At 42.8% G+C, this 23,284-nt stretch overlaps 1 protein-coding gene across 1 annotated transcript in view; it reads right to left on the bottom strand.

Annotated features, from left to right (window-relative positions):
- Positions 1-11,862: 11,862 nt before the first annotated feature.
- The window catches only part of LOC137412531 (uncharacterized), a 52,298-nt gene continuing 40,876 nt past the window's right edge, over positions 11,863-23,284 (bottom strand). Inside the window, exons 6-8 of the mRNA XM_068097854.2 lie at positions 19,377-19,541; positions 15,039-15,172; positions 11,863-12,600 (exon numbers count right to left, since the gene is read on the bottom strand). Of these exons, the coding sequence (XP_067953955.1) occupies positions 12,379-12,600; positions 15,039-15,172; positions 19,377-19,541 (521 nt within the window). The 3' untranslated portion in view covers positions 11,863-12,378. The remainder of the gene's footprint in view (positions 12,601-15,038; positions 15,173-19,376; positions 19,542-23,284) is intronic.

Below are 23,284 nucleotides of genomic sequence, written 5' to 3'. Positions count from 1 at the left end.
GTTGAGGGCAAAGTTATGGGTGGACTTGGTGAGCGTTTTTGGGCCAATGATGATTATTTCAGATTTATCACAGTTAAGTTTGAGGAAGTTGATTTGAAGCCAGGATTTTATTTCAGTGATGCAGTTTGTCAGGATAGAGTGGGTGGCGGTGGAGATGGACTTGGTGGAGATGAAAAGCTGGATGTCATCGGCGAAGCAGTGGAATTGGAGACCATGACGGCGGATTAAGTGACCGAGGGGGGGCAGGTAAAGGATGAAGAGGAGGGGGCCAAGAACTGAACCTTGGGGGACACCTTGGGGGAGGGGAGCAGTGGGGGATTTGCAGTTATTGATGGAGTTGAACTGACGTCTGTCAGAGAGGTATGATTTAATCCAAGAGAGGGCAGTGCCGGTAACGTTAAAGGTGGTTTCAAGTCGGGTGAGGAGGATGGTGTGATCGATGGTGTCAAAGGCGGCGCTGAGGTCGAGGAGGATGAGAATGTTGAGGTTGCCAGCGTCAGAGGAGAGGAGAAGGTCGTTGGTGATTTTGAGGAGAGCAGTTTCAGTACTGTGGTTGGAGCGGAATCCGGATTGGAATGTTTCATACAGGTTATTGGCAGAGAGGTGATGTTTGAGTTGAGTGGCTACAGCGCGTTCCAAAACCTTTGACAGAAAGGGTAGGTTGGAGATGGGTCTGAAGTTATTTAGGGTGTCAGGGTTTAGACCAGGTTTTTTCAGAATGGGGGTAACAGCAGCAATTTTGAGGGATGGTGGGACGATGCCTGTAGACAGGGAGGAGTTTATTGTTGCAATGATAAGTGGAGAGAGAGCAGGAAGGGAGGCCTTGACAAAGCTGGAGGGGATGGGGTCAAGAGTGCAGGTGGCAGTTTTCATTCCGATGAGGAGTTCAGAGAGGTCAGTAGGGGAGACTGGGGAGAATTGAGACAGGGGATGGCAGGATAAGGGGGGGCAGGTGGTTTGAGGGGGAGCGGGTGCGGCGGTGGTCAAGCTGTTGTAGATGTTTTCAATTTTGCGTTGGAAGAATGAAAGGAAGGAGATGCAGTTGTCTATTGTGAATGACTGGGTGGTGGTGTTCAGGGGGCTGAGGAGTTTGTTTATTGTAGAGAAGAGTGCTTTTGGGTTTCCGGAGCCAGAGTGGATAATTTGAGAGTAGTAGGCGGAGCGGGCGCGGGAGAGGGCATCTTTATAGTGTTGTATGTGGTCCTTGTAGGCCTGGGAGTGAACTGTGAGACCTGTTTTATTGCGGAGTCTTTCAAGTTGGCGAGCACGAGTTTTCATCAGGCGGAGTTCAGGGGTAAACCAGGGAGCAGAATGGGTGAAAGAAACTGTTTTGGTTTTTATAGGCGCAAGTTGGTCAAGGCAGGAGGAGAGAGTGTGGTTGTAGTAGTCAGTGAGGTCAGAAGGGGTGTGGAGGTCAACGAAGGGAGAAGTGGATACATATACATACATATACATACATACATACAGAAGTGGATACATACATACATAAAACATAAAACATGATAAAGGGAGCGGGAGAACAAGATGGAGAGCAGGGACATCGGGAAATCTGTGGGAGGGAGAGGGCTTGGGGGGAGGAGGCATGGGAAAGGGAGGGGTGGGAGGGGGGTTGGGATAGGTAAAAAAAAACACATGGACACTGCTAGGACCTCCAGGAAAGAAGTCGGTATTTCAAAAAAAGTAGCTCTGGGGTGAATTAACGGGGGTAGAAAAGATCAAGGTTTTGGATTGGGGAAGATAAGAGATGGTGGTGAACAGCCGTTTTAAAGACCTGGAGGGAGGAGTGGGATTGAAGAGAGTGTGGGAGTTTGTTCCAGAGGCGGAAGACAAGAGGAATGAAAGAGTGAAGGTGAGCAGAGAGTCTTGATTTCGGCAGTTTAACCAAAAGAGGGATGCTGGCAGATTTTGTGCGACCTGTAGGAATATTTGGGGGGCAGAGCACAGATAGAGCTGGGGGAGCAAGGTCGGAGAGGAGTCGAGAAGACTTCCAGAGAAGGAAAACCATCAGCAGCTAAGCTGAAAATCAAATCAGCTAAGCCAACACCAGGCTTGTTTAATATTGATCGAGACATGCTTCTTGAGAACATCCCACCTGTGAGTTAAAGCAGAAAAAAAAATTGTTAATTTTTTCCACTGTACCGAAGAAGGTCACAGAGTTTGTTGTGGTTCCTGCAGAATTTACACCCGCAAGGTTTAGACAGTGGGTATTACAAGGAACAAATGTAGCTTTTGGATTCAAAGCAATGAACTTCTGAACACCACGATGTACCCCAACCATCGTTGCTGCGTTATCATATCCTTGACCATAGCAATTCAGTATGTCCAAGTCATCTTTTTGAACCTTGGCAAGTACCTGGTTTGTTATGGATTCAGCAGTTTTTCCATCAAGAGAGGAAGGAAATCGATAAACGATTAAATTACTTTTGCTTCATCACAATCAATGAGCACATAACGGATAATCTCTGACAGCTGGTCAGTGTGTGACATGTCCGCTGTGCTGTCAAAGCCGGATGTCCGGATGATCGCAAAATATTTAGCTGCACGGATGTTGGTGAGGATAGTTGATCATACGCTAGCACCAAGCAAGTCGATGAACTCATTCTGTATTTGTGGGGATAGGTAAGAGATGACTTTGTGCTTTGCCTGTTAGTCAGGGCCCTTAGGGATATTTTGGGGCCGTTTGGTTCAAATTTTTCCAAAAGCACCAAATTTGGCCCAGATGTTGCCCATGCCATACTCTTTCGATTTTTGACGGGCGCCAAGACGGGCGCCCCCCCCCCACCGGGGCCCCATATTGGCGAAATACTAAATGGCCCCCACCCGGATTAGAGGAAAATCAGTTAAATAACCAAAAGGGTTGGAATCATGTATGATACCACTCTTCAGGGGTTTTCGAGGTCGAGGAATCCAATTATGATGTTATTTTGATGACTTGAGGTCAAGGTCAACCCTCAAGGTCATCTTAAAGGTCATTTTTGAGTCAAACATGTCGGTTTTTGAGTTTTTTGTCAAGATTTACGCGAGGTTCACCATTTTGTGTTTCTGGGTTGGGTAATCGAACTCTGACCTTATTTTTGACAATTAGAGGAAATATTTACATGTCTATTTCCTAATTTTCAGGCATACGCAGTTCATCAGTCTAATTACAAAGGTACGGATTTGGATGTTTTATGAACTGTATGCCATATCCTTGTGTTTAATTTTTGTGCGATCATGATCCGGGTTCATGTATACATGATTGTATACATGTCATAAATATGACGTCATAGGTCATGTGACCTAGCGGCCATATTGGATTTTATGAAAACCTTAAAAATGGATCCCTGCCTTCATTTTTCGATCGATTCATTTTGAACTTTGACCACTTATAGTACGCCATGTGATTGGATGCATATCCTAATTATGACGTCATAGGTCAGGTGACATGGCGGGATGGACCGGTATGGTCCCCGGATCATACCGCCCTTGGCGCCCGTCAAAAATTGAAAGAGTATGGCATGGGCAACATCTGCGCCAAATTTGATGCTTTTGGAAGAATTTGAACCAAAATATCCCTAAGGGCCCTGACTATGTTGAATTTTGGTAACATGTTGACGAGCAACTGAGTCATACTATGCCAAAAGCTTCACCGTTTCAAGGAAATTCCCAGAGTTCATGTCATTGCTGAGATTTTTCTCTTCGCCCTCTGAATGGGAGATTTTGTGTCGAGAAACAATATGCAATCAAGTGTTCGTTTGAGAATTTCTTTCCACTTTGTGGCCGCTTGGTTTATTTCACACTAGCAGAAGTACCCGGCATTGCTGGGCTGGGGGAGGGAGGGAGAGAGGAGGCAGGAAAGGGAGGGGTAAAGAAGGGAGTGGTGGAGTGGAAGGTGTTCATCACCTTTTCGTTGAATATATGCTGGTGAATGTGCCGTTCATCACGTTTCTGAGTTAAGTGTGATGCCGATCAGGAAAAAGAAGAAGCATTACTACCAACTTCGTGCACTTCCGGAATTGTTTGATTTAATTGTGTTCAAATGTCCGGTGATTGTTTTGTATTTATTTATGCGAATGTGTACTTGTATATAACTGTCATTAATTTAAAAAGGCGTTGGCACTATCGAGCGATTTTTTTTTTTAAATCCAAAACAACGAACTTTTTCTTTTTCTGATTTTTTTTTTTTTGCCTAAAACACTCCCAGGCACTCACTGATGAACCTCTGAAAGTTTGCCGAAGATCCGTTCAGCCATCTCAGAAAAATGGCGACACACACACAGACAGACAGACAAAGCAACAGCTCTCTTATATAGTAGATTGGAGTTTTTGATCTAGCTCTAGTGTAACTCTTCTTTAAAGCCTGATGGAGAGTTCCTTCCACTGGTTGAAGGCCTTGACGTGTGCAAGGCTGTTTTCATGTTTTTCAATGCGTGGGTTCAGCTTTCGCCAAACTTTGAACCCTTCCTCCTTGCCAAAGGCAGAATTGTCGTTATGGAAGAGCCGGCAACAGAAGCAGTAAAGAGCTCCTTTCAACAGAGAAAACAGCAACCATGTCCTACGTACTCTCTCAGAATTTCTCAGTCTTTTGAAAAACCAATCTTTTGACATGGACCGATTGTTTTTGTCGTGAAGGAAATGCCAATCTTCGTTTTGTAGATTGGAAGGACCACGCCAAACTAATTCGCTCCTCAAACACTCTTCCATAGGATATGGCCAACTTCCAACATCATGAAAGACAATGGCATTTGTTTCCTGTTGTCCAGCTTGTTGACTGTCTGCTCCAGCTCTTTGATGCTCTGACTCATCCTCTTGTCCAATATTGTCATCCATTTGTTCATCAGTTTCATCACATCTCCCATGTTGTTCAAACGTATGTCCAACTTCTATGCCCTCATTTACTTCAGTGATGCTGTCTTCGTTTACTTTTTACCTTCGCAAAAGCGGAAGGTTATGTTTTGATCGCTGTGTATTTATTTGTATGTCTGTGTGTGTGTGTGTATGTTATTCGCATAACTCAAAAAGTATTCAACCGAATTGCATGAAATTTGGTGGGATGATTGGTTATTATACGGGACACATTTGATTAGATTTTGGGAGCAATCGGGTCAAAGGTCAAGGTCAAGGTCACGAAAAGGTCAAAATCGTATTTTTACCATAGCGCGGTCAATTTTTATCCGATTTGCATGAAATCAGCACCAAACTGTTCACTGTTCTGTTCCCTACACTCCCATGCCAAGTACAGAACAGTAGCTGCGGCGAAGGTATGCGCTCTACCGAGTGCCCGTTCTAGTTTCACTTTTTCTTTGTCCGACCAGTTATAAAGTGCTCCAGCACTTGGTTCTGCTTCCCATGTGAGTCTCTCTCTCTTCTTCCTACAAGCTGATCCCCTTGGCTTTGAAATCCGTTTTATAGTGTATATATTTCTGAAAAAATTCAGTCCTAAATTATTGAAATATTAATTAGAAAATGAAAAAGAATTACATCTCGGGTAAATCAGGTAGAATAAAAACATCCACAAAACGCCCTACCCATTCACTACTTTGCCAAATGCGAATAAAAACACAATGCGGCGTAATAGATTGCAATATAAAAAATGTATCTGGATCGGCGAGGAAGCCAAATCGGGTAGACAAATGTGATAATTAAAAAATAGGGCCAATACCCCTGGGCGCGCACCTGGTGGAATAAAGCAGTATACTACACCGACTAAAGGTATTTTAAACAGTTTCACGGTATTTTAAAGCAATTTCAATGGTTGCTATCGGAGACAGCAGCATGGACAATCATATTAACATAATCATAAGAGTTTAAACAAACAAACAAACAAATACCTATTTTGAGTGAGAGGGGGAAATTCACCCCCTCCTTTCCATAGACCCCATTTACCCCGACTTTTCAAATGCCATGAACAAACTTAGGTACATAACGGGTGATGGAGGTTGTGATAAAGTTTCATCGAAGTCATGTCTGTAGTTTCAGAGAAGAGAGCAAATACCTACTTTGGGGGCAACCCCTCCATAAATCCCCTTATTTTTAAAATGCCATTAACAAACGTTCGTACTTCAGCGAGATAACAGTTTTTAGCTGGATCGGGATTCGTACCCAAGCTACAGAGCTTGCAGGCGAGTGTACGTACCTCGAGGACATCCTTCCAATCCAAATACACTCGCTGAAGCCTCTCACAAGTTTACCTTTTCTCCCAGACCTCACACGCCCGTTTTTTTTACCCAAGGCATTCACGAACCAGCTATCCATACCTGAAGCAAAAAAAAAAAAGAAGCTTACATTATTTGCTCACTGGTATCGCCACCCAGATCATACTATCCTCTTCAACAAAAGTACCAAACAAGCCTGGGTACGCCGTTGTTAGACGGTCTTGCTTTCTGCTAGTTTTGTCTTGAGAAGTCAATATATTTTTTGAGTTTTGTCTTGAGAAGTCAATATATTTTTTTGAGTTTTGTCTTGAGAAGTCAATGTTTCTTTTGAGTTTTGTCTTGAGAAGTCAATATTTTTGTCAAAGAAGTCAAATATTTTTGAGAAGTCAATATTTTTTACTGTTTTGTCTTGAGAAGTCAATGTTTTTTGCCAGTTTTGTCTTGAGAAGTCAATGTTTTTTGCCAGTTTTGTCTTGAGAAGTCAATGTCGTTTTTTCCAGTTTTGTTTTGAGAAGTCAGTGTTTTTTTTACAGTTTTGTCTTGAGAAGTCAATTTTTTTTCCAGTTTTGTTTTGAGAAGTCAATGTTTTTTTCGAGTTTTGTCTTGAGAAGTGTTACGGATTCATCACTTCCGTTGTTGTGGTTTTCATCCACTTGAAATATTTCTGGTTCCATGTACTATTATTGTTTTCAAAAGGTTTATTGTTTATGAACTGTTTTCAAAAGGTGAAAAAGTTAGAGTTAAAAGAAACAGGAAACCAGATTGGGAACCGGTCGACTACGAAGAGGAAGAAGGGAAAAGAAGGCGGAGCGAGGGGAGTCAGACAAGAAGCATAGTTGCTTTGCGGTCCGGAGCGAATGTTGGCGAGCAAGAGTCGCGAGTGAACTTTGGGTTTCCCAGGAAGGGATTCCTGCGACAGAGTTGTTATCGCTGTGACAGATCAACCTGCGTGCCAGGTTTTGCGGTGGATTCTGAAGAGAATCATCGTCATCATCGTCATCATCGTCGTGCCATTACCCCACGAGACTGGACCGTCGGCCATTTTGACGCGCGCGCTTTGCGCCTTGCGCAAGGTCTTTGCTTTGTGTATGTCATTCTCACCGCATTCAGACGTATCTGGTGTGTGTGTGTGCAACGCAGATTTTGAAGGTCAATCGGAGGTTCGCCGACTGTGAGCCGCGGAAGATCCATACCCGAGGGTGTGATTTCCCAGTCGCCTGGAGGGCGCCTTGTGATTTCCCAGTCCCCTGGAGGGCGCCTTTGCACAGCTTTGGCAGCAGGACTGTAACTGCCAACCCAACGGGATTGTGGTCTCGATTGGACATTGATCTGTCGATCGCTGGAGCGGATCGACTTTGGCTTGAAGCCGGGGATTAGCGACATTGCGGATGTTCTTGTTTCTCTCACTTGGAGCACAGTGAGTTATATATTACAAAACTGATGGTACCATCATAGGATATTGATTGTACTTTTGATTCATATTATTGTTGTACTGTTATTCTTGTGTGATTTTAATACAATATTTGTTTGTTGGTAACAATTGGTGTGGCTTCACCATTGATCTTTGACATACAGAATAACACATTTTTCTGCCGTGACTCCTCTCGGGGCTCGGAGGTACACCGTAACCAGGGGGTCGGGGAGGAGCATGTAACAGAAATTGGGATCTCGTCTGGGATTAAATTCCCTGATAACATTCGTCCAGGATAGAATTCCCTAACATTCCCAAAATTCCCAAATTTGGAATTTTTCTAACATTTCCAATTTTTTGAATTGTATGAAGGTTAACAGGTGTTAACTGATAGTCACCATGGTGTTTGACGCAGAAAAGTTTGCGGCGTCCCCTAATGAGGCACAGTTCCAATCGTTAAAACATCGGAACTCTTGATATTGGCCAAACTTTGTAACTTGGAGGTCCGAGCTCATATGAAGAAAGCAGAGATGCAGACATTGGTGGTAGAATCTCTGGTGGGACAGAGAACATGGACAGAGGTAGCCTTGGATTGGTTACCCGAGGAAAAAGAAAATGTGGAGCTCTGGAAAATGAAGATGCAACTGCAGAGCCAGGAAAGGTTAAAAGAGTTGGAATGGAAAGCCGAGGAGAGAAGAGCAGAGGAAAGGAGAGCTGAAAGAGAACACAAGGAATGAAGAGTAGAACAGGAACGAGAACTCGAGGAAAGAAGAGTAGAACAGGAACGAGAACTCAAGAAAAAAAGAGTAGAACAGGAACGAGAACTCTAGGAGAGAAGAACAGAGGAAAGGAGAACTAAAAGGGATCTCGAAGAAAGAAGAGCAAGGGAAAGAGCAGAGGAAAGGAGAGCCGAAAGGGAGTTAAAGGAACGTGACATGGAGTATCAGAAGAAAGTTTAACTCAAGGAGCTGGAATTAATGGGAGAACGGAGAGAAGTCGTATCCATGCCGGCTAGTTCGACCACTAGTCAGAACACCTGGGATGTTGGTAGGCATGTGAGGCTGGTTCCACCCTTCAATGAAAAGGAGGTAGCCAAGTTTTTTTTACACTTTGAGAAAGTGGCTCAAATGCTAAAATGGCCTGTGGGGTCCTGGACTATGTTAGTGTCATGAATGGAGTGCAAAGTGCTCTGGTGGGTAAAGCTCAAGATGTCTATTCGGCTTTACCGATTGACCAATGTGCAGATTATGAGATAGTGAAGAAATCCATTCTCAAAGCCTATGAATTGGTCCCTGAAGCTTACCGGCAAAAATTCCGGAATGCCAGGAAGAGGGAGAGTGAGACCCATGTGGAGTTTGCCAGAATGAAGGAAACCATGTTTGATCGGTGGTGTGACTCGAAGGAGATTGGGAAAAACTTCAAACTGTTGCGACAATTGATCTTGGTGGAGGAATTCAAACAATGTGTCCACGCAGACATTAAAGTACATCTGGATGAAAAGAAAGTACCAGAGTTGTATGAGGCAGCAACCGTGGCAGATGACTATGCCTTGACACACAGGATGGGGTTCCACAAACCTAACTTCCCGCCTACAGTTCGCCAGGGGAGTTATGGTACATCCGGTGCGGAGAACGAATATTCATGGGGGTGGCCTAGAGATGACTAAGAGGACAAATCTGATACCGTGACTTTTAGGGATCAGAAGATTACAGTTCCAAGACAGACTTATCTTCCGGGGGGGCTCGAGGCAGACCACGAGTTTTTCCTCCGGGCTTACTTGCGCTTTTTGCAAGAAACCTGGACATTTGATGTCCCAATGTTATGCCCTGGAAAGGAAAAATCAGGCCCTGAAGAGAAGAGGAAGGTACTGACATCACGCTTTGCACAGACACTTCTTGTCAAGTACCCTGAAACTAAGTGTCAGCACACACAAGTCATGAATGGAGGCAATGTTGGCAAGCTCTTTGTAGGTGGACTGAACTTCAACACAAGGGAAGATGTTCTGGACTCTATCTTTGGCAAATATGGACCACCCTTGGAAGTGTTGCTGATAAAAGACAGGGAGACGCAAAAGTCGAGAGGGTTGGGCTTTGTCACGTTTGAAAACACAAAGGATGCCAAAGATGCACAAAAGGATTTGAATGGCAAGGATTTGGATGGTCGGACCATAACAGTAGAGAAGGCAGGCCATGGGCGTCGAGGGGGCTACAGAGGAGGAAAACGTGGAGGTAGTTTAAGGGGTGGCTATGGCTCCCAGGGTGGGAGTAGTAGTTTTGGTGGTGGACGCAGTCGAGATTACTATGGAGGCTCCCAGAGTTACGGCAGCTCCCGAAGGGATGATTATCAGGGTAGGGGCCGAGAAGGAGACCGGTACTCCCGTGACTACGATGACAGGCACTACAGCCGTGATGATTATGAATCTTACGGTGATCAAGGAAAAAGTTGGAAGCGCTGAGAGCTGAGGAGCAGTCGAGCCATGATTCCTACACGGATTAACCGTGAACTCCACGTTCCTAAAGGCGTCCATGTCGTGAATACTTCCAGGCCCCACCACCCAACCACCATGAAGCCTGGCTCTCAGCTCGGCCTGCTTCAAAAGTGCTATAGATATGCGATGCTTTGGATTTTTGATCACAACCCTTAACCTTCATTCAAAAAATGAAAAATAAAAACCAGAGGTTCATGAGATGTAGTTTGGCTTTCCAGGAGTTCAACTTGGAAATTGAGCATGTCAAGGGCAGGGACAATGTCGTTGCTGATGCTTTGTCCAGAGTGAACTAACTTTGGAAATTTCTGTAGGTTGTTTGGAAGTTTTGTTGCTTATTTTGGGGAAATAGTAATTATTGTTGCTCATGTGAATTGATGATTTGGGTGAGTTTTACTTTTGTTTGTTAAAAGAGTTTTTGCCTGCAAAGAAAGTTTTCACTATGTTCAAACTTTCTTTCTTGAGGGGAGGAAGTGTTACGGATTCGTCACTTCCGTTGTTGTGGTTTTCATCCACTTGAAACATTTCTGGTTCCATGTACTATTATTGTTTTCAAAAGGTTTATTGTTTATGAACTGTTTTCAAAAGGTGAAAAAGTTAGAGTTAAAAGAAACAGGAAACCGGATCGGGAACCGGTCGACGACGAAGCGGAAGAAGGGAAAAGAAGGCGGAGCGAGGGAAGTCGGACAAGAAGCATAGTTGCTTTGCGGTCCGGAGCGAATGTTGGCGAGCAAGAGTCGCGAGTGAACTTTGGGTTTCCCAGGATAGGGATTCCTGTGACAGAGTTGTTATCGCTGTGACAGATCAACATGCGTGTCAGGTTTTGCGGTGGATTCTGAAGAGAATCATCGTCATCATCGTCGTGCCATTACGCCACGAGACCGGGCCGTCGGCCATTTTGACTCGCACTCTTTGCGCCTTGCGCACGGTCTTTGCTTCGCGTATGCCGTTCTCACCGCATTCAGACATATCTGGTGTGTGTGTGTGCAACGTGGATTTTGAAGGTCAATCAGAAGTACGCCGAATGTGAGCCGCGGAACGTCCATACCCGAGGGTGTGATTTCCCAGTCGCCTGAAGGGCGCCTTGTGATTTCCCAGTTGCCTGGAGGGCGCCTTTGCACAGCTTTGGCAGCAGGACTGTAACTGCCAACCCAACGGGATTCTGGTCTCGATTGGACATTGATCTGTTGTTCACTGGAGTGGATCGACTTTGGCTTGAAGCTGGGGATTAGAGACATTGGGGATGTTCTTGTTTCACTCACTTGGAGCACAATGAGTTATATATTACAAAATTGATGGTACCACCATAGGATATTGATTGTACTTTTGATTCATATTATTGCTGTGCTGTTATTCTTGTGTGATTTTAATACAATATTTGTTTGTTGGTAACAATTGGTGTGGCTTCTCCATTGATCTTTGACATACAGAATAACACATTTTTCTGCCGTGACTCCTCTCGGGGCTCAGAGGTACACCGTGACCAGGGGGTCCGGGAGGAGCACGTACCAGAAATCAATGTTTTGCCAGTTTTGTCTTGAGAAGTTAACGTTTTCTTTTCTGCTTTGTCTTGAGAAGTCAATGTTTTTTTCAATTTTTGTCTTGAGAAGTTAACGTTTTCTTTTTTGCTTTGTCTTGAGAAGTCAAATTTCCAGTTTTGTCTTGAGAAGTCGATGTTTTTTTTTTCGTGATGCTTGTACGAGTACATGTTGAATTTCATAACACATGTACACATTGGGTTTCATGACGAATGTACACATTGGATTTCAATGACTACACATTGGGTTTCATGACACATGTACACATTGGGTTTCATGACGTATGTACACATTGGGTTTCATGATGCATGTTCACCTTGGGTTTCATGACGCATGTACACATTGGGTTTCAATGACGCATGTACACATTTGGTTTCAATGACGCATGTACACATTGGGTTTCATGATGCATGCATATTGTTTCCCAAAAGAGAAAGAAAAATACAAATACATGCTACAATCCTTTAACAAGAGACTGAAAATTGTGGTTGGCTGTCATTTGGGCACAATCAATTGACGATCACACCAACACAAAACTTTTAAGACTAGTACGTGGTTAGTCCAGTAATAACATAATTTGTAAAGTTAGTAACAATCCAAAATGTGCCATTTGAGATGCATGCACATACTAGTACACCAACCTTGAATAGCTCAAGAATAACCAAAAATAAAAAAATAAAAAATCACCCACAAGAATGCGAGGAGACGAAGAAGATAGACATTGATAATCCTTTTATCCTCACCCTAAACTGATGACTTATGCCAAGGAAAGGCGCATCCCATCGAGCCGTGACGTATTGCTAGCGAACGTTACTTTAGCGAGAGACGGAACATGTGATTGTCCGAGGACGAATCTGAGATCTTAGCCATGTGCACGCTTGTCCTTCTCTCACGACTACTGATGTACCAGCCTGGGAAGGCAGCAGACTCGAACGTCATATTGTTCCCGCCGTACGACGACTTCCGAAAGAACACAAACTTCCAGGTGTCATCGGTTTCTTTGATTTGCTGGAGTTTCGACCTGTCGAGCTTCTGCACAAGGAAAGGCAAGAAAAACAGCAAACACTTAATAATGTTACGTACTGCCTAGATGCACCAATGCAAGTGCACCAGTTGCCCCGAGGGGAGCAATAAAGATTTGCAGACAATAATATGTCCAGTCTGTCACAATTCAGGTGAAACCAACCTATGGCACGAGGCAAAAGGTGATTTAATAAACAGTATTTATTAATTCCTGCTGTCTAACTTTATTACACCTAAATGATTAATACTGATGAAAAGAAACCTTTAATGGTTAAAATCCCCCAGAATTATAAAACACATATTTTCACAGATTTTAATGCAGTGAAGCATTGTTTCAAACTTTCATGGTTGGCAACTTATCTCCGGTAACCAGTTCGTAATACATAAGACTTCAGCGGGTTACAGATGGTCTCAGTCAGCACTTACACGAGCCTCGATCTTGCACACAAAACACAAAACAAAACAAAAAAACCGATCTTGTCCAGCTGGGTGTACAGGTGAAGTCCGGCCATGCCAGTCGCATTCCAAGTTCTCTTTGTGAGCTTGGTCTCACATAAGCACACATCTGACTCCTGTCCACAGTCCAAGCTGAGTGACGTTGAATATGGAAAGGTGCATGCTGTTAAAGAACCCAATGCATACCGGCAGCTGAAGAATGAGGAGAGAGAAAGAGTTGAGGAGGAGTGAATGAGGAGGGAAATCCGGCCGTGTTCTCAGTGCTGTCTCTGTGACCAGAGAGGTGTTTCTTGTCTGGATGTCACATCCACAACCCCAACATGGCAGCATTCGCCAAATACCCGCCAGTAGGTAAGGCGACCACCCTCCGCAGGGATGCAGCGAGTTAATGGACTCGTGCTTGGAGTGTGGAAACCTTCGGTGTCCTCTTACAGCTCTCGTGTCCCTTCACTGAATGCTGGTTGAACATGCAGCTTGTCAGGGTGCCGAAGCAAGCACCCAAACCCTCTATCACAACCTCCCTTGCTCATGTCCCTCCTCCCCCCGCCCCCCTCCTTCGGCAGGTTGAGTTGTCCATTTGGTGTTACATCTCACTCCATCGGTTCCTTGCCCTCCTGAATCCGATGTAAGCCCTCGTGATGTTTTATATGTTTCACACAAGGTCAAATAAGAGGCATGGCGTCTAAATGTCCGCATTCTACTATCTCGCTGAATGGTAGAGCCTTGGTCCGGCTCAGCTTCTTTATAACAAACCTCTGCCCAAGTCAATGTCTCTTTCATGTGCAAGTATAACTCAGACGGTTCGCCTAAACACAGCCATGTTTCTTTCGTGTGAAGGTAGGACTCAAATCTTTAACCTGCTCTTCGCTGTTATCGGCTGCACAATCCTTTTCTCCACGCACAGGCCAGAAAGTCCAGACCCTTATACTGAGGAATTAACATTCATTTTTAAAACCATCTTTTACCACAGTACAATTGATTTAACTTGTACCTGCTTCACTTAAATCCACATTTTCATTTAAAATGGTATACTATTTCGTTACAATTACAATTAAACAAGAAATATGTTGTGCATAGCAAGATACTTGCGAAATCCTGAAAATAAGTTGTTGGCCTATGATGACCTCAAAAATAGTTGGGGGTTGATCTCAGTGACCAGATATGCAAATCCTCTTCAAATTTCAAGTCAATCAGAAGAAAATTGAGGATTTTAGAAATTTGGCCTAGGTTGACCTTTTTGGCCTATGTTGACGTCAAAAAATACTTGGTGATTGAATTTAATGACAGTATATGCAAATTCAGTGACCTGGTATGATGAGCTATACAAATCCTCTTCAAATTTCAAGTCAATCAGATGAAAATTGAGGGTTTTAGAAATGTGGCCAATGTTGACCTTTTGGCCTATATTGACCTCAAATATAGTTGGTGGTTGAATTCAGTGACCATATATGCAAATCCTCTTAAGATTTCAAGCCAATCGGATGAAAATTGAGGATTTTTGAAATTTGGCCTATGTTGACCTTTTGGCCTACGTAGACCTAAAATTTAATTGGTGGTTGAATTCAGTGGCCAGATATGCAAATCCTCTTCAGATTTCAAGTAAGTCAGATGAAAAATGAGGATTTTAGAAATCCGGCAAAGTTGGTGACCTTTGGCGGATGTTGACATGTTGACCTTTTGACCCCAAAAACAATAGGCTTTTGCGTATGACCAACTCCACCATTTGCTAAAGTTTCGTGAAGATCGGGGGAAAATTGTGACCTGTAGGCGACTAAGATACAGACATATAGACCATCAGACACAAAGACAGACAAACAGACAGAATAACGCACAAGACCAACCAATATACTTGAAAAATCTTCGATTTTCGCAAGTAAAAATGAAAACTCTCATAATAATAACATTGTAAAATAATAATAATAATAAAATAACAATCCATATGGGATGCAAAAAGTGCTGTGGTGTTGGGCATTGTCAGGATGGTAGCTTACTTGTGCAGTTAGAACAATACTACCATCGGCAGAAGTATGGCAGCACAGGAACGACTTTGTCTTCACAAATCCAAGAACTACCACCTCCTTTTGTAGGGGCGAGATGGCTTTGTAACGAAACATCACCATCTTTGCTGAAAGATAAGATGAAGAAGAAGAATATGGTGGCTGTATTCCATAGCTGGATGGTCTGTTTTGATTTTTTTTTTTTTTTTTTTTGTATACAGGATCGAGGCTCGTGAAAGAGCTAACATTTATCACACAAAAAAATCAAACAGACACACAAAGTATATAATAAGGGGAGCGGTAGACAAGATGGGGAGAGAAGAGGAAGCACACAAACACAACATTTGAGAGCAGGGACATCGGGAGATCTGTGTGAGGGAGAGGGCTTGGGGGAAGGAGGCGTGGCATGGGAAGGGGGGAGGGAGGGGTGGGAGAAGTATAAAACACAAGGACACTGCAAGGCAAAAGCACCCTTTTAAAGAAGAAGAAGAAAAAGGTGTTATAATATACAACAGAATACAGCACTTCAGGGGAAAGTTTAAACATTTTTAAATTGCACAGTGAAAACAATCTGGGGAAATGGGGGTGAAACACGTGGTCGAAGAACGAACGAACGAATAAGAACAACGAATAAACGAACAAGAACAATGAATAAGAACAAAGAAAGAAATGTTTTTTTGGGGGGTTTTTTTAGTTAAGATTTTAAACAAGGAAGTATGGGGTGAAAAGATTGGGGAAAACTGAGAACGAAAGTAAATGGATCACAATCGACCACTGAGAGAAAAACAAAGCCTCAAGGTAGGAAACAATTAAGGACTTGCCTCATAATTCTGTGTTCCCCAATAAAAAATCCCTTATGCTGTACGATGTTGATTTGTCCATTTCATACAAATGTACGATATGTATAATGTACAAGCTTTGCTCACAAAATTTAGATACAGGTGATAAAGGTTCAGCCTCAGGTTACAGCATGCAAATCATGTGCTGTTTGCTTAAATAAACCACATTGTGATGCACGATTATAGCGTTCCACAGGCACGTCAGAACTGATGTTTTATTTTGGAATCAATAGCAATGTTGGACTCTCCTTAGTACAACACACACACAGAGACACACAGACACAAATACACACTCACAAACTCACACACAAACTCACACACAAACACAGACACACACATACACGCAGACAAACACAGACACACACACACACAGAGACACACACACACACACAAACACACACACACACACAAACAAAGACACACATGCACACATACACACACATACACACACATACACACACACACACACACAGACACACACACACACACAAGCACACAAACACAGACACACAAACAAAACAAAAAAAAAAACACACACACACACACACACACACACACACACACAAACAAAGACACACATGCACACATACACACACATACACACACATACACACACACACACACACAGACACACACACACACACACACACACAGAGGCACACACACACACACACACAGACACAAACACTAGCTTTCTGACAATTATCATAACATTCAACGTCTTTAGGTCGTCATTGGTTATTAGCACAGTCGGCGACTCGGACTCGAGTCTCAAAATCTTGCGACTCGCAACCTGCGACTCGACTCAGACTTGACGAAATTGACATGAGACTCAGATTTGGGACTTGCGACTTAAGTTTATTATAAACACAGGCAGCAGAAAATATTCACACCCCTTGACTTTTTCACATTTTGTTATATAATACAGCTTGAACTTAAAATGAATTAAATTGAGATTTTTGTCTTCACTGATCTACACATAAAACTCCTTAATGACAAACTGTTTTATTGTTATTTTTTGGGAATATTAAAAAATATATATTTTACATACAGAAAAAAATAATACAGAAATATCGAATTACCCTGCGCTCGCGAAGCGAAAAGCAGGGTTAAGCAATCGTGCCGTACGTGTGCCGTTTCTGCATTTTAAAAATTCATTTTCTCGGTAACCGTTGGTCCGATTGACATGAAATTTTACCGCAGGAGCGCCTCTGCCTGAAGATTTTTTTGCTGATAATTATGACGTCATAGGTCACATGGTATCGACGCCAACTTGGAAAAACTCTACACCTCTATATGTCCCAAACTGCTTAATGGAAAAATTGAAACATGGCTCATTGTCAAGTAAACCCCATGGGGAATAAGACATGCTAATGAGGATGTCATAGGTGCCTCCATTATGACGTCATAATTCGACAAGTACAACGCTTGATCTGATCAGTATGAAAAAAAAAATCCTCTGCAACTGTTAGTCCGATGAACACGAAATTTTCAGAATATGAGTGGCTCCTCCTGTAGAGTTGTTCTAATGATAATTATGACGTCATATTTCAGCGGTAAAGGTGCCATCTTGCAAAAACCGAAAAACCTTGCCCCTCTATATCTCCGACATCGCTCCATGGAAAATCGCTCCATGGAAAAAATTGAAACATGGCTCATTGTCTAGTACTCCCCATGGGGAATAATATGTGTTAATGATGATATCATAGGTGCCTTCATTATGATGTCATAATTCGACAAGTACCACGCTGACATTATGATGTCAAAGATAAAAAAAATTTATCTTTGAAAATATTCTCCTCTTAAATTGCTAAACCGATCAATGCAAATCTTTAACTAATTGATCAACTGCCCATGGGAAACAGTTTGATAAAAGTGACATCATCAGTCACTGGCCTGGCAGCCATATTGGATTTTAAAAAAACAACCTTAAAAAACAGAAGTCCTTCTCAAGGAAAAAAACAAAAAAACAGCTTGCACCAAGTCTTTCTCAAGACTGCACAGTGCGCAGAGTAAGTATTCTATGAATACCATCTAGTTTACATCGGTATTCAGCCCATTGAGTCAATACTAAGCGCTTTTGGCAGTGATTGTAGCTTTGAGTCTTCTTGGGTATGTCTGTATCAGCTTTGCACATCTGGATTTGGGGAGTTTCTCCCATTCTTCCTTGCAGATTTGGTCAAGCTCTGTCAAGTTGGATTGGGAACTTCGGTGAACAGCAATCTTCAAGTCATTCCACAGATTCTCAATGGGATTAAAGTGTGGCATTTGGCTGGGCCACTCTAGGACTTTCACGTTCTTGTTCTGAAGCCATTCCATTTCTGAAGCATATACCTTGTACGTGTGTATGTGCAGCATGCCAATGCTTATGGCCGCCATATCTCATACCAGTTCACCACGAAAGTTAAAGGGAGTGTCCACTCTCCAGAAAGCACACCATGTCCAAGTGGCAGACACTAGTCTTACCAATGTAGGAAGCACACCTTTATTCAAACCATGTCATCCACATTCGTGTTGGATCGGGAAAACTTGCCCCTGATTGGTAACCGTATTCCCATGCATGTCCTGGAGAAGAGGCTGCTGCCTGTCTGTCTGAATGAGAGATGTCATGGTACAGGGTGAAGCAATCAGCAAATCGATAGAGGATTTTCCAGAGAGTCAGATAATTCATTTATGACGATCAGGAAAAGGACTGGGCCCAGAACACTGCTCTGGGGAACTCCAGCCTTGACAGGGAGAGGAGAAGAAAGGATTCCATTGAGTGACACACATTGGCTACAAGATTAGTGGAAGTCAGTAAGCCATGTGTGGAGTTGGCTAAGGATGCCATAAGAAGAGAGTTTTGGAGAGCAAGGCAGGATGTCAGACAAAAAATAGAGGATTTTAGAAATTTGGCCGATGTTGACCTTTTGGCCTATGTTGACCTTTTGGCCTATATTGACCTTTTGGCCTATGTTGACCTTTTGGCCTATGTTGACATTTTGGCCTATGTTGACCTCAAAAATACTTAGCGGTTGAATTCAGTGACCATATATGCAAATCCTCTTAACATTTCAAGTCAATCGGATGAAAATTGAGGATTTTTGAAATTTGGCCGAAGTTGACCTCAACAATAGTTGGCGGTTGAATTCAGTGACCAGATATGCAAATGCTCTTAAAACTTCAAGTCAATTAGATGAAAATTGAAACTTGTAGAAATTTGACAAAGTTGGTGACCTTTGGCCTATGTTGACATATTTATCTTTTGACCTCAAAATCAATAGTCTTCTTCCTTCTTCTTCTTACTCTACCATTTGGTGAAGTTTAATAAAGATTGGTTTAAAATTGAGACCTGTAGGCAACTGACATAGAGAGAAACAGTCAAACAAACAGACAGACAGACAGAATAATGCTGAAGCCCAACCAATATACTTTTAAAATCTTAGATTTTTGCAAGTAACAAACGGGTGAAAAGTAATGAGACATCATTAAAATATCATCCAATCAGTATTACCGGATTTTGTGTATTTCCATCTTGTTTCTGGCTTCTCGGGATTCGAACGTCGGCGTGGTGCCAACTTCTCGTTCTTGTAGTTAATCATACAGATGGGTTCTTCAATAGCTAACTGGAAAACGTGTTTGCAGAGGGCCTTGGTTGCCTGCGTTACACAGCATCCACCTGGAAAATACCGCAAAGACAATCCTCAACAACTCCACCAAGGAGATATCCTGGTGCTGCCACATCAACATCACAGCTTTAGTGCAAAATAGACACCTGGTGAGTCATGGGCATAAAAATATTTTTCCAAGAGCAGACCTTTTGGCTGGTGGCAAAGCAAAAAAAAACAAAAAAAAAAACATGTTATAAAGCCGGATATCCATTCTATGGTTGTGGATGTTAAAGATGCCACGGTATGCTATCAAAAAAGTAGCGTCCCAGTACGCGGATATAATTTTGTGCATGAAGTAAGTTATATAAGTGGACTGCATGCAGTTGGTGGGAGTGTTAGGGTGAGAATATGACATGATAATGGACCAAATGATTCTGTCCAAGTTTTAAAAAGTTTAAAATTTTTTAAAGTTAAGTTAAATTTAAAAAAATACTTAAAAAAAAAACAAAAAAACAAGAAGACGCCATGCAGGCGCACGATACTTGCAAAATCCACCCCTCCCCAAAAAACATCAAATTGTCCATTTCATTAAGATTAAAATTGACGACCTCAATGAAAGCTTGGGTCAATCAGATGAAAATTGATGCTATAAGTTGGACCTGGAGTTGACATTTGCCCTTTTGAGCTCAAAAATAGTTGGTTTCCCAATTCAGTAATGCACTGTGCAAGGCTATTACATTTTCAAGATAATAGGATGAAAATTGATGATTTTTCAGATGAAAATTGATGATTTTAGAAGTTTGACCTTGAGTTGACCTTTTGACCTCAAAGTAGTTGCTTTCCCAAATCAGTGAGGTACTATGCAATTGCTGATTAATTTTCAAATAAATCGGATGACAATTGATTTTGGAAGTTTGCCCTTGAGTTGACCGTTGACCTCAAACATCGTTGGTTTCCCAATTTAGTGACTCAATATGCAAATGATGTTCAATTTTCAAGTCAACTGAATGAAAAATTACGATTTTAGAAATTTGATTTCAAGATCACCTTTGACCTCAAAATCAATAGGCTTCTTCCTTATGACCAACACTACCATCTGGTGAAGTTTCGTGAAGATCGGTTTAAAATTGTGACCTGTAGGTGAGTGACAGACAGACAAACAGACAGATAACGCGCAAGACCAACCAATATATTTGAAAAATCTTCGATTTTGCAAGTAAAAAAGTTTAAAAAACAACAACCCCTGTCTAAGTTAAAAAACCTGCGAGTGAGGCATCAATGTGGTGTCATCCCTCGGATGGACGTTAAACTTGGCCTCCGAATCTGCTAGCATTATTTGGTGGACATTAATCATCCCCAGGTGTCCTTATTGAAGAGCGGGTGAGTTAAATAAAGTAGGTGAGACACCCTGAACAAATTGCAAATTACATCTCAATGGAGGGGTGTGGGAGTGGGGGGGGGGGGGGATCGCTGTATCAGTGGCACAGCCACACCCCTCACAAATGATGCAACCTGCAGCCGTGTGCTGCACATCAAAGAAGAAAAATCCTGCCAGCATCATGGCAAGTCACCAATATTACTCTATTTCATATAATAAGAATGATGCCAAAACTGCCCCTTCACATATAAAACAGTTAGCCTTCCTGTCTCATAAGAAAAGTAATGGAATCAATAACTGCAGCAGACTTGAAGACTCATCTCTTCTCAAACACTCTGAGCTCAGATCTTCAGTTTGGCTTCAGTCAAAACGATTCCACCCTGAACAAGCTATTACTTTAATGTCAACAGTCTGGCATCCTGCCTTACTCTTCAAACTCTCTGCCTATGGAATCCAAGGCCAACTCCACACATGGCTTACTGACTTCCTCCACTCTCGTAGCGAACATGTGGCACTCAACAGAATCCTTTCATCTCCTCTCCCTGTCAAGGCTGGAGTGCCTCAAGGCAGTGCTCTGGGCCTAGTCCTATTCCTGATCTTCATAAATGATCTCCCTAACTCCCTGGAAAATCCTCTTTATCTCTTTGCTGATGACTCCACCCTGTGCCGTAACATCCCCCATCCTTCCGACAGCTAGACAGCATTGTCTTCCCTCTTTTCAATCCTTGACAAAATCACAAGCTGGTCAAACACTTGGAAAATGCCCTTCAATTCTGACAAATCTCACACTGTCACAATTTCTTTCCACAAGGACTGGATGGCAAACGCTCCTATCTACTTACTTAACAATTTTGAGGAAATTCAATCATTCAAACTCCTGGGTTTCACACTCTGCCTTGATATTTCTTGGGCCTCCAAAGCCAGTCGCCAACTACGCATCCTCTATTGTACAAAGGTCTTCCTTGGCACACCTGAATTCCGATCCACTTACAAGGCTTACATCCACAACTTGATGGAGTACTGCTCTCCCTTCTGAACTGCCTCCTCTGCCTCACATCTTGTTGCTCAGCTTGACGCTGTGGAAACCAAGGCCATAACGTTGGAATAGACCACGATGAAGCTGTCTATTGTCCTATCACCTCGCCATCGCAGACAGGTTGGCGGTCACTCGGTCTTCCACAGCCTCCTTTCTGATGTTGCACTCTCTGCTCTTTCCATGCTTTGTCTCCATCGTCCCTCCCCCCAGGATTCTGCAGGGCACACATGGACCCACATAAGCCCCCTTCTGGTGAAACTACGGAAATCCAGGATCACTGCTCTCCTCCACTCATTTGTTTCTCTTTTTCCGACCTGTGGAACCAACTTTCCACATCCTCTTCAATCTCATTCTTCCCTCCATGACTTCAAGACAACTGTTCAACACCATCTCAGATTGTCCCCAATCCAAAACCATGATCTTTTCTACCCTGATAACTTCACGCCATCCCTCCTTCTTCCACATTTCCAGTTTTCCTCCTGATAGTTTCCTTCTGTATCCATCTTGTCCACCTCATGCATCCTCTCTTGCCCCCAATTCCTCCTCACACCCATTGTTTGTCCACCTCCCTCTGTCTTGGCTTTCGGCTCTGCTATTGCCTTTTCCTCTCTGCTTTTCCTTTTGTGCTGTTGCATCCTGATCCTTTCAGTGTACTCGTTCTAGCTCTTCCACGAGCCTCAACTATGTATTCAAAAAATCAATGAATAGATGCTCTCATTTCTAAACAAAAGGTCAGGTTCAACTCACTGGACATCTTCCATTCATCTGATCATCTGGCACTTTAACTTGCTTTCCAAACTCAGACCTGATATCCAAGGTCCACTCCTGGACTGGTTTCATGATATCCTCTATATTAGAGAGCAGCTCATTGTTTTGGATGCCATTATCTCCCATAGTTTACACCGTTAGGCCAATGTTTCCCATTGTTACATTCTTAAACTAATATTTTTTTTATCGATATGAATGACCTCTCATTGTCACTTGAAAATCAATTGTATCATTTTGAAGACAAGTCTACTCTTGTGCAGGATTATTCCTCACCTCCACCAGACAGTTTGAAGTGGCATCTCTCTCTTTCTCTCTCTCTCTCTCTGAGTTAATGTCAACTCTTTAATACAAGGAAGTTCCACACTCTCACTTTGCCCTTCAATAAGGAATGGCTGGCCAATCCCTTCAACTCCATGGTCAAGGACAGGTACAGTCTCTGTAAGCTCCTGGGATTCATCATTATTTAGTTATAACCTGTTTTGGGCAGACCACATGCCCAAGTTCACTTGAAAAGCCAGCTGCCACCTCAGAGTTCTTTCCAAAGCCAAGTCCCTCCTCGGATGTCCCTAGCTTATAACGGTGTACTCGGCCATCATCAGACATGTGGTGAAGTATATGGACTTCTACAG

The sequence above is a fragment of the Myxine glutinosa genome, chromosome 13 (genome assembly GCF_964187855.1).
Source record: "Myxine glutinosa chromosome 13, kmMyxGlut1.1, whole genome shotgun sequence".
In the NCBI taxonomy this organism is placed as follows: domain Eukaryota; kingdom Metazoa; phylum Chordata; class Myxini; order Myxiniformes; family Myxinidae; genus Myxine; species Myxine glutinosa.
The sequence above is the reverse complement of the archived record's forward strand: the minus strand, read 5'-3'. Positions and strand labels throughout refer to the sequence as shown.